This window comes from Brassica rapa, chromosome A09, assembly GCF_000309985.2.
Source record: "Brassica rapa cultivar Chiifu-401-42 chromosome A09, CAAS_Brap_v3.01, whole genome shotgun sequence".
Classification (NCBI taxonomy): domain Eukaryota; kingdom Viridiplantae; phylum Streptophyta; class Magnoliopsida; order Brassicales; family Brassicaceae; genus Brassica; species Brassica rapa.
This window is the reverse complement of record NC_024803.2, coordinates 13683891-13699878: the sequence shown is the minus strand read 5'-3', so window position 1 is coordinate 13699878 and position 15988 is coordinate 13683891. Positions and strand designations below refer to the sequence as shown.

Sequence of the window (15988 nt, the reverse complement as noted above, 5' to 3'; positions counted from 1 at the left end):
TATGACTGCATGTGCGGACACAACACTTAGTATAACAGTAATTACTTAACTTATCAGTTATTTGACTTCTTTTATTATTAAGGCACAATTTTAAACTTGCCTGTTTTTTTTTGTAACACAACTTGGTTGATCGCTCTTTTTCTTCTTAAAAAATAATTTTCTCTCACACTCGGGTCTCCACAGTCATTCGAAACATTTGATACGCGAGATATCTCCACCTTCTTTTTTCTGAATGAATGCTAAATTTTATTCATCAAAATTTTTGTACAACTAGTGTGTCTCTATCATGAGAAAAAAAGAACTACTCCTACTCCATTTCCTTAATCCTTGCCTTTACCCCCTTCTATACCTTTCTACTTTCAAAACCCTCTAAAAAAATATTTACAGTTCAAACCAGAATTGGTAGAAGGCCATCTAAACCCTTTACTCCTTTAGACTGCACAAGACTGAGCTTGTTGCGGATGGCTTAATCCAAAAGATTCTTCAAGACTTGTAGAGGCAGCCCCTGTTCTCCATACCGACGCTTGGTACGCTCTCTCCACTACATGTACAAGGCTGCTTGGATCGCATATCTGAGGCAGAAGAGCTTCTTCTTCGCCATTTTTCAAGTTGGAGACCAAAACTACAACACCATCCCAGTCGGAAGTGTATTAGTTTTGTAGGAATCCTCTGGTAAGATGATCCCATATCTGCGAAGAGAAGTTACACTAAAAAAAAAGATGATTTCTAGTTTCAGATGCATTTTTGCATAGGACGCAAGTGGTATCAGCTCCCCGTTAGAGCCACACGGTCCATAGTAGATAGTCTGTCCCTCATTGTAATCCAAGTCATGAATGCAAACTTTGGGTAGCCTGGGGAAACCAAACACTTCTCGCCCAAGAGCATTGTGCCGCAGACTCCCTCGACAACAACCAAGTCTCACGGGTCGAGAAATTGGGTTTAAAACCCGAGCTCCACCTCCACATATCGACATCTTCCAAATCATTCATCTGCTTTGCTTTAATAGACTCCAACTCCTTTGCAATATCATTTAGAACAGTTACTCTATAACTTCTTTTTCTCCGTTGGGACTGAATAGCATCCTCCATTGTGGTTGCTCTCCTAATGCTCATATTAATTGTGCCTCTATCCTCCAAGATATCAGACAACACACCCAAGACTGACCACCTATCATACCAAAAATATGTGTAACATCCATTACGTACCGCCTTCATGTGAAAAGTTTTTGCAACATCCGTCAATTTCAACATTTTCCTCCTCATCCAGGATCCAACTTGTGTTTTCCCACTAACTTTCCAAAATTCTTCTTCTTTAGTAGGTTGGTTTGAATCCATTTGCTCCAAAGTGACTTTCCCACAAATATTCTCCATATTAGCTTCAATCCATAAACCAGATTCATTTCTTTAAGTGCTCTGATTCCCAAACCTCCTTCGGACTTAGTCTGGCAACCACTTCCCAAGCAATTTTTGCACCAGTAGACTTTAACTGCGGGCCAGTCCAAAGGAAAGCATAACATAGCTGCTCAATCTCCTTTATGTACCTGCTCGGAAGTCTAAACGCTCCTGCCCAGAAATTAGCTATGCTCATCAGCAAATATTTAATTAGTTGTAGCCTTCTAGCATAGGAGAGACAACGGCTCGTCCAGGTAGTAATGCGACATCTGATATTCTCTAGGAGGGGCAAGTAGTCTTGTTTCCTCATGGCTTGAGTCATCAAAGGTAGACCTAGATACCGAATAGGGAGCTCACCTTCCTCAAAAAAGAAATCTGTTAAGATCATGCGCTTGTCCCTCGCTGAGATACCAGCCATGTAAACAGTTGATTTCTCAAGGCTAATAGAGAGACCAGACCATGTGGCGAACTCATCAAAAACAGAGAGGGCACCCTCTATGGACTCTTTGGTCCCTTCAACAAATACCATAAGGTTATCTGCAAAACAAAGGTGAGTAAGAGCAATGGACTGGCAGCTGGGGTGAAGTTCAAACTTCTTCTCTCTTGCAGCATTGTCAATCATGTGAGACAAAACATTTATGCATAGGACAAACAGATAAGGCGATAGCGAGCATCCCTGTCTTAATCCACTAGCACTCTGGAAGTAACCTGCGAGATCGCTGTTAACTTGAACCGAGAATGAAGGAGAAGTAATGCATAGCTTCCTCCAATGTATGAACTTGCTCGGAAATCCCACTGCGACCAATCAATTCAGAAGAAAATACCGTTGGACGGAGTCAAAAGCCTTTGAAATGTGAAATTTCATCGCTGTGCAGAGAAACCGAGTCTTTATGATAAGGGAAAATTGGAAAAATGAGACACTTTGAACTTTTATTTGTCACAATAGGACTTCTGATATTTTGGGCAATTCTGGACAATTTTTACCCTTTTTTATGGTTAAAATAGTAAACTGAATTTTAAAAATGTTAAAAAATATGAAAACTATTGGAAACATAAGTATGGCAATATATATGTTTAAAAGTTTTTTTTTAGAAAAGTAAAATCATATTTTATTTTATCGTCTAGCTACAGTTAGAATACTCATTCTGGTCATCTACTTAGTCTAGAAATCAGATACTAAGTTTTATACATAGATATATCTTGGGTATACAACATAAACTAGCATTTCTTATATATTCTAACCAAGCTATATTTCGAAACGTTATAATCAAGAAACATGTCTTCAGTATACCTACAGCTTGATAACGATATATAGCCACAACTCAATAATGTACCTTATCTATATTATGGGCCATAACATGTTCTTCCTTTTACCTTATGTGACGCTTAAAGGAATAATATGTTTTTCACCTACTCTACTGTATTCTGCGTAAGGTAATATATATATTCTAGGCAAATCCGAAAAATATGGAAATCTCCATATTCGGTTAAAGATGTACTTTCCTCATTCTACACGAAATCTAATCTAAATCTCGCAGAGTATATTCTTTCCTAAGTAAAAAAATCATCAAAATTGTTCTTTCTTCCACTCGAACCCAAGTTATTCAAGAGAAAATTATACACACAAACCACTATACCACATATGATTCAGGCTACTTTGATATGTATACTAGCTTATATACTAGAAAGTATAATAAAAAAATTAAAACTAATCCTGGATTGCTCCACAATTAATTTCTGAGTTTTGTATATATTGTATTTTCATATAATAGAGTCAAAAGTGAATGTTTAAAGTTTAAGGCGAAATCATAAAGATATTTCCGTAAATTTAAAAGTACTGGGGCGAACATTAAAGATATTTCCCTGAACCAAGAGTTTTAGGGCGAAATCAAGGACTAACTTTCAAAAATAAAATTTATAAGGAAAAAATAAGAAATAAACTAATCTCAGGGGCCAAGTGTGCAATATATTAAAATTTAGCCATGTCTGTTTCATGGTTTGGAACGTTCGATGTGGAAGACAAATGCTCGATCCATCTGTCTTGGTCCAAACGACGAACTGAACATCCGAGAGAACCAATCGAGCGATGCGTGAAGGTGTGGCCTGCTCGATTCAATGCTCTCGGGCCGTGACTGCTTGAACGGAGAAGACGAGCCCGTGCAGCGGCGGAGATGACACGGCAGTGATGGTTCCGGTGAGAGAAGTTGATGGCGACCAAGAGCACGGTGAAGCGACGGTGGCTGCAGCGACGGAGCTCGAGTCGATACACAGTTGGGACCTTGTAACCAGTGTAGATATTGGTAGCTCGAACCCAGAATTGGAAGGATCGTGGCCATGGACGAAAGCTGTTGGAGATCTTCTCCTGAATCTCTTTGAAATCGAACCCTTGCATTTTGTTTTAGCAAAGAGATGGATTGTGTTTATCTCAATTTTCTGAGGGTAGTTGATTGTGTTTATCTGAAATTTAGGAGTTTAGAATGAACCGATGGATTGTGTTTAGCGAACCGATGAATCTCCTTTTTTTTTACTTTATAAATTGTTTTAAGAAAATAAATTAGAATATTATATATTTTAGCATTTAATTTAAGGGTAAAATTGTATTTACAGAAATTAAAGTTCTAAAGGGACAAAAAATTTAGAAAAAGTATTAGAGTGACAAACTCAAGTTGAAAGTGTCTCATTTTTCCAATTTTCCCTTATGATAATCCTTCACAAGCTCAGAAGCCAACAATATGTTTTCCATAAGCAGTCTTCCTTTCACAAAAACTGACTGATTTGCAAGAATTATCCTCGGGAGGATAGCCTTTAGATGGTTTGCAAAAAATTTCGACACCAATTTATTGATCATGCAACAAGCAATGAGTCTATAATCCCTCATCTCCAGAGCCTCAGACTTTTTGGGATAAGAGCTAGAATTGTTGAGTTAACACCTTTCGGGAGAAAGCTCATCTTGAACACAGATTGGACCGCAACCGTAAATTCGTGAGCGATCACTGGCCAAGAAGTCTTGAAGAATTCACTGGGGAACCCATCAGGACCTGGAGATTTATAAGAGGGCATAGCTAACAACATCCCCTTTACCTCGTCCGCTGAGACCTCAACTTCCAATCATCTGCAATCTTCAGGAGTGCATACAAAGTCAAGAAAATTCCGCAGTTCCTCCTCTGAAGCTCCCTGATAAACCTCTGGAACCTGATTTAGAAGCTCCGAAAAGTATCTCTCACCCTCTAGCTTGAACGCCGAATGGCTTTTAGCCACGCTTCCATCAGGGCATTTGATCTCCCGCATAGTGTTTTGAGCTTGTCTTGTCCGTATAGAGTTATGAAAGTTCCTGTTTTTTGGTCTCCAAACTCCAACCAGTGCAGTTTTGATCTCTGCTTGAGGAAATCCTCTTCTAGTTCCCCTACATGAAGCCACTTCTCATAAGCTTCAGCTTCATCCTGGATCGCCCCAGATTTCGGAGTGGAGAGGGTTATTTTTTGTTTTTCACAGAGAATGATGTGCGCTTCTTCAGTTCTTTTGGATAGGTTACCAGGCTTCTATCTTCCTAACTCCCTGAGTAGTGGCTTCAGGTTCTTAATCTTCTTAGAAAAGTGATACATTGCAGAGGTATAATGAAATAGTCTCTCAGTCGAATCCCAATAATCCTTTACCATAGGTAGAAAGTTGGGAAATTTTCCTATAGCATTGACATATTTAAAAGGACTTTTAATTTTCTTCTTGGGCTGCAACACCTGAATCTTACATCTCATGTGATCGGAGCATCCTCCCGGTTCAAAGACAGAGTAAGCACTAGTGAATCTGTGCAGCGCCACATCATTCAACAGAACCCTATCCAGCTTCTTGCAGATTAATCGTTCTTCTCTCTTATTGCACCAAGTGAACATAGGTCCTTGGTAACCCATGTCAGAGAGATGACAGTGAAGAATCATCTTCTGGAAGTCCTTCATACCATTTGGCAGACTTGCCAAGTTTGAAAAACCCGAATGCTCATCCCCTTCGAGAATTTCGTTGAAATCCACCATAATCATCCACGCTTTGTTACGAAATATGGGTTAGTTTTAGTGATGACAAAGATCTTCCCACAGTTCCTTGCTACCTTATACTTCATTGCTTGCGTACACAAAGGAAAAGAAGAACTCCTCTTTGTCTTGTAACACAACAGAATATGTTATTAATTGATCCGTTTTGAAAATCGGAGTCATACAGACAAAATCTCTCCAAAACAACCAAATCCGACCTCTCCCACTATGTTCGTAGTTGGTCATGAAAGACCAATCACTAAACACCAAACTCAAAATTTTCCCAGCCTTTTTGTTCCTTTACTCTAGTCTCCAAAATACATCCAAACTTCATATCATTGTTACTTAACCACTTTTTTACCACGGAATGCTTCAAAGGTTTGTTGAATCCGCGCACATTCCAAAAGAAACTTGACATATTAAAGATGGCGACAAGAAGACCTTGTGCTCATAGCCAATAGATTTGCATCTTGCGACTTAGCCTTCTTCTCCTTAGCAATATTATGTTTCGCCCCCTTTTTATGTGCCTCTTCTGCCTTTGCTTCAGCTTGACTAGTAGTGGTATCATATACACCATCTTCCTCATTACTCTTATCCGAATTACTGTGTATTTCAAGAACCCCCACAGCAGTAGTCTGCAGCCTATCTTCCATAATTTCACCCTCTACCTCTTCATCAATGCTTAGAACCGAAAACTTTGAGCCTGAGATTTGGAAGTCCTCGGTCTGACTCTTTTGAGTGAAACGCGTTGGAGATCCTCCAACTTTTGATGGAGAGACCAATGACCAGTTATTTATCTCAAACATAGCTTCAATATCTCCTTTCTAAACTGCCAGTTCCCCCTTTTTGACTCAATTTTCTCAGGTTCCCCATCTGCAAGCACTGCCTTCGTGTTCCTAGGTAGCTCCACTTCCACATTATTCACATCCTGACTCTAAATAGTAACCAAAACCCTTTGTACCTCTTCCACTGTTTCGGTTGGAGGAGATGCATCATGTTTCTTATCATTTCCTTTCAGTATGCAGACCTTTTCAGAATGTCCCTATTTGCCAAATAGTTTACACCTCGTAGGTAGCCAAGGGAAGTGGAAATCAACCGCAAACTCCTTACCATTCTTTGAAAAGTGATCTCTTTAGGTAGAGGCTTTGAAACATCTACATTCACGAAGAATTTTGCAACTTCAAAGTTAGAACGCGCAAGAGTCTCCGAATGAAGCTTTACCGGAAAGCCCACTGCACTGGTGATAAAGCTGAGACCTTCCCATGAAAATATGTGAAGTGGGACTCTCTGAAGATGAACCCACATAGGTATCGCCTCCTCCCTCTGCTTTTCTTCCTCTGTCCTCGGCGTCCATTTCATGACAACCATTGGAACACCCACTATGTTCCACATGCCTCTTTTCAGAATTTTTTCTCTAGTTTTCGGATTGGGAACCCGGAACCTCATTGTTGTTGCGTTTACCTCAAAGACCTCAACTTTTGCAGAATCATCACCGTACTTCCAAATCTTGTTCAAGACCATGTAGACCTTCGCTACATGAGGAGACAAGTCGAGAAACTTTCTCACAACAAAATCTTCCCACAGCGGAGTTGAACTTGCAAGCACATCATCTGTAATCTCAACCGAGAGAAGCCCGTCCGTATTTGCAATCTCAACATCATACTTCCTCAAACTTCTCTTGTCCTGAGCTACATACACCCAGCTCGGAACAACTTTCTTCGACTCAGCAACCAAATCAGACGTACCAACCGTAGAACCTTCGTCACAAACTTTCTTTCCCCTCAGAATGACAGCCGAATTCATTTTCGAACCCTAGATCCAAAATTGCCTTCAAAATCGCGTTTGGTCAAAACGGTGCGTTTGATTGATCCTCAACCAAACGGTGCGTTTGATTGATTCTCAACCAAATGGTGCGTTTGATTGATGTTGCCACCTTCGAAGATACCTTTTAATTGAAGTTCCAAGATACTATTTCAGCAATGTTACATTTGCTGCTCTGATTTAATAAACGGAATGTCTGATGTTAGGCATTTCCATCTAAGGTAAATAAACCTAGTGACTCTAAAAAAAAAACTAAGTTTTCCATCTCTCAAGTCTTTTATTGGACTGTTCTTAGTATATATATAATAAAGAAAGACTAAAATGAGTGTTAATGGAAAAAAAAAGTTCTTCACATTGATATGCGAGATGAGGGTTGATGACTATCTCTCCTTTCAAATTTGACGGCTACGCGTATTCATTTTTAAATTTAAAAGCTTAGCATCTCCACAATAAACCCTAATCCTCTTATTTAGTTCTTTACTATTCTTGTAAAAGATCTCTATCCTAACTCTCCAATGGACCGCAAAGTCCCTCCTCCACCACAACATCAGGTTTTCATCAATTTCCGTGGGGATGAGCTGCGAAAAAACTTCATCAGCCATCTCGTGGAGGCCCTTCAAAGAAGTGAGATCAACTTCTTCACAGACAAGCAGGAGAAAAAGGGGGAAGATTTAAGCAATCTTTTCAATAGGATCGAGGAGGCAAAGATAGCACTAGCCGTTTTCTCGAAAAGGTACACGGAATCAAGATGGTGCTTGGATGAGCTTGTGAAGATAAAAGAACGTGCAGATCTAGGCAAGCTCAAGGTGCGATCTATGACCATTTCATATATAAGTATATTTTCTTTCTTTATATATAAGCAGGCCCTGAGCTGAACCAATACCCATGAAACAATGGTATGGGGACTGCAAATTTTACAGTTTTATAAGTCTATTTCTTGTGTTTTTTTTTGTTGTTAATTAGCATAAAGAGTATAAAATAAAATCTAAAATCTATTTCAAACATATCAATACTATTAAAAGGGAAGGAGTTTTAATAAATCTACTTAAAAAGATTGTTTGGACTCTTTCTTTAACTAACAATATTTTTGGTCTTACCATAATATTTAATTAACAATAAGTAACCAAAAATTTCTCTAACAAACATTTAATAATACATTTATTTATTAGACCATATTATTTTGTACAAGAACAAAGTTATACGATATATGTTTTCCTTTATTATATGACCTTACCATTTGCTTCACAAAAATAATATACCACATATACTTTATTATATTATTCTCTAAACATGTCTCATTAGTCTCATAATTAATAAATGACTCATTTCACCCAATATAAATAAATTATATAAATCGTTTGATCCACCAACTATGTAAGAATACACACCATCCTTTCTATACTTCTGTTTTAAATTATGAAAAAGCTAATTTATTTATTTGCTAAGAATATATCTTACTTCGTATCTAAATTTGAAACAAATCAAAAATTAAATATTCTTATACTTTTATCCTATTTTAAAAACAAGATATAGCAACATTGTTACAAAATATTTTAAACAAAAAAATAATATACCGCATATATGCTATTTAAATTCAATAACTTTATCAACTTTAACAGATTTCATAACTCATTTAAAAATTAACATATATCATACATCATACTATACCATGTCATCATATATTATATATTTCCAAATATACAAAATCAAATTTAATAAAGTAAACCATCTGTTAAAAATTATATATTTTACTTTAAATTATCTTTTATACAAAGTATTTATCATAAAATTTGTTATTTAAAATAAGTTTTAAAACTATTAAAAACCTTACAAATTTATACTATTAAATTAGCCAAAAATATTTCAAGTACATTTAAAAAATAACCAACTCAAAAAATGTAACTCTTATAAAATGCATACAATCAGAGAGTGTGAGGTCAGAAAAAAAAATACAATTAGAGAGTGTAGGTCTAATCTCAGTCAGCAGGTCGGATTCATTTTGGGTCCTAAATATTTAGACATAACTAGGTATTTAATTTTTTGGTTTAGGTTTGGATTGGTTCTTTTCAGGTCCTGATCGGTTCGAATCTATAATTCAAATACTTATAAAATACATGTAATTTTTAGGTACGTAACATGTACTCGAAGTACCTGAAAACCCAAAAAAAATACTGAAACACATACCCAAAAACCCAAAAAAATATCCAAAATATTAAAATACCGAAAGATCCAAAATTTTACATGAAATCTGACCCGAGGAACCGAAAAATACCCAAAAAAATTTCCGAATGCCCTATATATTTTCTTATTACAATTTTACTCAAAACCCGAAACTAAAATCAAAAACCTGAACGCAAAACTTAAAAAGTATTCGCAATACCAAAAATATATCTAAAATACTCGAATATACCTAATATACACAAAAAATTCAGGTACTTGGGTATTAGGTTGGGTCTCGGTTAGGATATTGACTCAAAGAAAACTTGCGGGTCCAAAAAAAATTGAATATGTACTTTGCCCTAGATCTCAACGCAAACAGCATCAATATTTCTTTCACGGATCTGGTAAAATGTTCATATCTAAGAGGGAAAATTACATAAGAGTATATACATAAAATCATAAATAAACTAATTTATAAATTATACAATTTTAAATAAATTTATTCTTCGATATAATATAAATTTTGTAACATAATAATGCATAACAATTTTAAAATTCTAATTCATAATCTTTGTTTACAATCCAAAGAAAAACCCGCGCTTTCGAAGCGCGGATCAAAATCTAGTAAAAAAAATAAATTTGAATACTTTTACTTATTTTATATAAAAACTACAAAGATAATGTTTAAAACTGGTAGACTTTTATTAGTATTTAAAATTTAATTTCTAATTAAAATCTGAGTATAAATTTTTAGATATAATTGGGGCCTATATTTTAAATTTCGTATTGGATCCAAAATATCTCGGAACCGGCACTGTATATAAGAACATACTAGATTTTTCATCTGTACATCCGTGCGGGTAGATTTTCATTTTATAAATATATAACGGATACTATCGTAAAATTTTAAAAGATATGATTTACATTTTAGTGTTATAATGTGTTGTGTAAATCTATAATGTTCTTGGTTATGTTTCTTATTCGATATTATTAATGTATAATGATTTGTTTTATACATTTACTTTATCATTAATTGTGATTATATATTAATATATTTTCGAGTTTTGTAAAATAAATTCTTAGTATGAAATAAACAAATTGAGAATCTCCTTCATTTTTTTTAATTTTTACAAACTGAATACAATACATTTTAAATTTTTATTTAGTTATACTATAGAACTTATATTTTCTTAGCATAATTTATATTTCTATGTTATTTATTTTAGTATATTGTGGGATTTTATAAGTAAATACATTATAATAATACTATATTATTAATTATGAAATCAATCGCTACATTAATTTAAAAATATTTTAATATTTTATTAAGATTTTGTTAAATTTTTCCAACATATTTTGTTATAAGTAAAACTAAAATTTAAATTTACAGGTAAAATTTATTTATTAATATCTATATAAATTATAAGAATTTTTAGAAATGTTATATATTAAATAAATTAACTTAAATAATTAATTGATGAAATAGACCTAGTATGAATTCTTTTATGCTATTTCTTTTACTAAAGAAGATATAGAATATAATTATAAAATTTGAAAAACAGCATACACTTTTATTTTATTTTGTTTTATAATAAAAAGTTTATTTAAATTAATGTATAATATTATATATTATTAATTACGGAATTAATCAATGGTATTAATTTAAATAAAATATTTTAAAATTTTAGAAAGATTTTGTTAGATTTTTTCTCAACATTTTGTTAGAACTAAAAATAAAATTTAAAGTTACAGTTAAAATTGATTTATTATTAATATTTTTATATATTAATAGATTAATGTAAATAATTAAATAAATGTAATTAGTGAAATGAACTTAATAAGGTTAGTATGACTTTTTTATGGTAAATAAAAAATGATATTTTTCTTTTAATAGATAAGATATTGAGTTAAGAAACAGACCAGTTTTGTTAGTGTAGATATGCACATCTTACGAGATGACAAAAAAAAAAATGCACATCTTACGAAGATATACTAACTTTGGGAATATTACATACTCTCTATCACAAGGTGGTTCCCATCTTCTACAATGTGACTACAGACAATGTGAAATACCTTACTGAAGAATTTGGCTCCAATCTTGGGCGCCATCAATCTCCGCATGAGCAAAACAAGATCGGTAAATGGAAAGAGGCGTTAGCATGTATCTCCTGTAAGCTTGGGTTTCCGTTCATAGATAATAACGGGTATTAATTAATATTCTTTTTCTTGATCTGACCACATTTTTATTGCATTAGATTTTTTAAAATCTGCGTTTAGATACTGTAATGAAAAATAATTTCTCATATTTCCACCCAAATGCTATATTTTTTTAGGGCTTAGAGTTAATCTTTCAATTAAATTTCTCAATACTATTGGACTGCGCATACTTCATTAGTGATAGCTACTTCCCTAATTTTATTTTGGTCCATGTCAAAATGTGTGAATTTCTATGTCAAACTTAATTTACTTTTAGTGGATTTCTATTTCATATTAAATTAAACTTCTTACGCTTCTAAATGTGAGACTCCCTAGCTTATATATCTATTTGGTTATTTTAAATGATATATACACTTCATAGATTTGCTAATTTGATTATTGGTGAAATTTAATATAATTAATTGAAGTATCAAAAAAAAAATTGAAGTGTCCCGTTTTGCCTTTTTGATTAGTTTTAGCAGCAGCACAGAGAGTGAGTTCATCGACAGTATCGTCAAGAACATATTGGAAATGCTACAAGACATTCCCTCGGCGCAAACCCCAAATTCTTCTACAAGCAAGCCTGTCCAAAGAGGAGAAGTTTCTTCAAAGACAACAAAGAGTTCTAAGAAAGCCTTGAAGGTTACAAAGGGAAACCCAGAGAGTCCACCTAATTCGCTCGTAGGCTTTGACGGTTTTCCAGTTAGATATGGCAACCACGATTCAACATCCATGACTAAAAACTCAAAACCCCTGAACCCTTCTAAGAAAGACCTCTCATGCTCGGAACTTCGACTTAGTCATGGCTCAGATTTCACCGAGACGAGACCTACATATAACGGCTTTCCAATTAGATATGGCAACCATGAATCTGTGGGAAGGGGAGATCCTTCGTCTATGACTAAAAATTCTAAGAAACCCATCAAGCCTTAGAAGAAAGACCTGGAGTTTTCAGACGGATGGATATCTTAAGGTGAGAGGATATAGAATCGGATTTTCAGCTTTAAAAATAGTCACTTCTCTTCAGAATTTATGGTTTAATTTGGTGCATGTTTAAGACTTCCAGTTATTAATAATCAACGTTGGTCTGATTACTCCGACCATATAATATTTATAAATCGCCAAATGATTTGAGTTTTTAAGAGATAAATAAAATTTTGCTCAGCAAATGTGACTCAAAACCAGGATTGAGAGTATTTTGGAGATTATACATAGGGATATTAGGATTTGTTTTTTAAATTCATCTACGGAATTTATGAAATTAACGAAAAGCCTGCATTTATTCAGATTTAAGCTTTTCTAAATCTTATTTATTTTTCAAAATTTAAGTTATTTCTATTCTTTAAATCTAAACAAAAATTTTAAACTTTTTGATTTTTTTTTTAAATTTGAGAGATTTTTAATTTCTGTTTGAAACTTATTAATATTTTTGGTAAAATGAGTACAGTTTGAGTATTTAAATGAGCATAGCTTTAAAAGCAAGTGTATTAAAATGTCAAAGAAAAATTATTTTGGATATTAAACCGGGCAACGAAAAAGTGTGGGTATTAAAAAATTTAACGAAATTTAGTTGGAGTATTTTGTGGAACTTTTACTAAGAAATATGTGTAATTCGATTTAACCATAGAAATGAGAAGTAATGAGATATAATAATTTCAACACTAAGGGGTGTTATACTGGATTAAGTTTTGAATGTAATTAAAAATACAAGTATTTTAAGTATTTTAATACATTTAGTTGAATTTATTAATATATGTTTATTTTAATGAATACTATTTTTTAATTAATGTACAAAAATAAACTAAAAATTATTACTAAATTTTTTTAATAAAAAATTATTAAAATTATTGGTCAATCCATGTTTTCTGTAGAACATTTTCTTTAATTGTATAGTATGAAACTTCGATTTAGAAATTAGAGTTTAATTTTAATTATTTTTGGTTTATTTTTGGTATTTTGTTAATTTTGGATATACTTGAAAAATTAAAAAAAAAAGGAATTTGATGTGAAAACTTGAATTGAATGATATGTAGTTTTATTCAGTCTAGAATTTGAAATGAATTGAATTTTAGTAAAATATTGGAGGATTTTAGGTGAATTGAGATTTCACTATGATTTTTGTTAGATAATTCTAAATTATGAAATGTGATTTTCTACTTTAGAAACTCCAGCAATACTCTAAAATGATTAAAAAATCTTAAAATTAACTGTATAGAATATTTTCCATAACAATAGAATTTAAACTAATTTATTGAACAATAAGGTTAAGAGTAAGAGGGAAAAAATATACGAATATGCAGCACTAGTATTTATAAGAATTGTTACGAAATTTTTTGCCTATTCTTCATCCGAAACATATATTTGTTTTTGGGGATATAAAAGTTTCGGATCAGAAAACTTTTTGGTAACAAAAATTTTCAGATCTCAATACACCTAAAATAATGTTAGCACATGATTATATATTGTAACGCTAAATTTCTGTTATATGTTTTGCAAATAAAATAAAATAGAACAACATATTATATCTTCATGTGCACTGTTAATCTTCATAGATGGTAACAATCAAATGAACATTAGAAATTAATAGGAAAAAGACTGATAGAAATAAAATTATATGAATGATGAAGAATGATCATTTCTTATCAAATTTAGTGAAAACAAATTTATTTTATATTACTCTACAATAAAAAAAAAGAATGAGAAAGAACAGAAAAGAAAAACTATTTATTTATAAATGGTAAAAAAAAATTTAAACATTGCATTAAGGATTTAAGAACTAAGGATTGAAAATATACGATTTTCCTGGAGAGTTGGTGGAATTCTCATTGGAATATACGGAGGGAAGAAGAAACCGCTATATAGATGAAAAAAAATAAGAGAATTTGTATTCCCTACCCACCAAACCTCTCTTATTTGCACTCCATACTCTATTTCCCTTTAATTTTTTTCCCCCCATCATTACTATTTTCCCCCCATTGTATGGTATCTCACCTTTTGCAGTATATTAAGCTAATTTACTCAAAAAATAAAATAAGTATGAAAGGAAGTAAGAGACGACAATGGCGTAGTGGTAGAGGAAAACACAGTGGCAAACGAAAAAAACCGGTAATGACAGTGGATAATGTTACAAGTGAAAATGATTCATGCTGAGATTTAGGTGGAATGAATCGGAGACGGACATGAGATAGTCGAAGGTGAAGCTAAGATGATAGAAGAGATGCTACGTTCACACTCGCATATATAAAGCTTTTTTGTCTCTCTATCTTATATATATGTAATTTATTGTAACAGTTAAGTTATCTATCGAGTTATTAAATTTGCTATGGTCGCCCGTGCTGATTTCTCTATTCAATGACATTGGTAAGAGAATTTAGGAAAATCATAAATAATTGGACACTTTTTGTTCTGTGTACGTAGCCATGGAAGTAGCTTCTTGTTCGATCCTTCAAAAACTTCAACCTTCATGGGGTTGATGGGTAAGTTTCCATGAAGATAAGGCTTCAAAATTTGTGATCAATTAAGTTGTACATTTTGATTCAGTAATTTTCAATTCTGATGGTTCTGTTTATGCTGAGTGTTATGATGGCCAAGTAATGATATACTGGTCAAGTAATGGCCAGGCGTTCAATGTAGGTGCGGCTTATATCACCCATTCTTTAGATTCAGAGGGTTTTCGGAATCCATGAGCTTTTGTGGTCTGTGATGATTTCTCTTCTCTGTCTAATGTTGTTATTCTTATTTGTGAACTCGAGCTTTTAAAAAACTTGGGTTTGACTCTGCAAATTGGCCTGAACCAGTGTATTCAGACATGTCGAGCTATAAAATCTAAATTTGTACCAGTCTACGAGTTTTGTTTTCTAGTTTGTTTCGGCTTTATTACATACTAAGCTGATGAACTGGTTTTGCGTCCACTTAACCTTCGATTGTCCTCAATATGAGTAGAAAGATTAGATTGAGTTCATTTTAATTCTCGAAGTTGTATTATTGAATTTTTGGCTTGATGATATTTATCTATTGCTACATGCTGTAACATATTGATTCTTTGTAATGCATCGGTTTGGTTAGTTTTCAGACATCAACAAGCTTCTATTCAAACTGATATCCATTTAGATCTTAAAGCACTGCACTTTTTTCTTGTACAAGGCTAAGGGTTCAAGTCAATAAGACTACCTATATATAGAGCTCTCCTGTTACACTTCTCTTCTGGCAATACAGCCGATGAATGTTGTTGGGCGTTTTCGATCATTTTAGTGTAAACATCCTCTAATTTTGCTCCATCTCCTTTTAGAAGGTTTTGACAAATAAGAAATTAAGAATCATGTTTGTTACTTTATTGTGCTAAGAAATTAAGAATCATGTTTTGATGAATAAGAAATTAAGAAAAGAAAAAAGAAAATT

The 15988-nt window shown here is 33.2% G+C and overlaps 2 protein-coding genes across 2 annotated transcripts; one reads left to right on the top strand and one right to left on the bottom strand.

Moving 5' to 3' along the window:
- Positions 1–431: 431 nt before the first annotated feature.
- Positions 432–1370, bottom strand: LOC117127694. The gene is made up of 2 exons (XM_033278317.1): positions 842–1370; positions 432–622 (listed from the first exon to the last, which is right to left on the bottom strand). The coding sequence occupies exons 1-2, from the start codon at positions 1368–1370 to the stop codon at positions 432–434; spliced, it is 720 nt and encodes a 239-aa protein (XP_033134208.1).
- A 6327-nt stretch (positions 1371–7697) lies between these two features.
- LOC103839136 (probable disease resistance protein At4g19530) lies at positions 7698–15790 on the top strand. The gene is made up of 3 exons (XM_009115628.3): positions 7698–8040; positions 11423–11598; positions 12064–15790. Exons 1-3 carry the CDS (start codon positions 7750–7752, stop codon positions 12521–12523), a joined length of 927 nt encoding a protein of 308 aa, XP_009113876.1. The 5' UTR covers positions 7698–7749; the 3' UTR covers positions 12524–15790.
- The last annotated feature ends 198 nt before the right edge of the window (positions 15791–15988 follow it).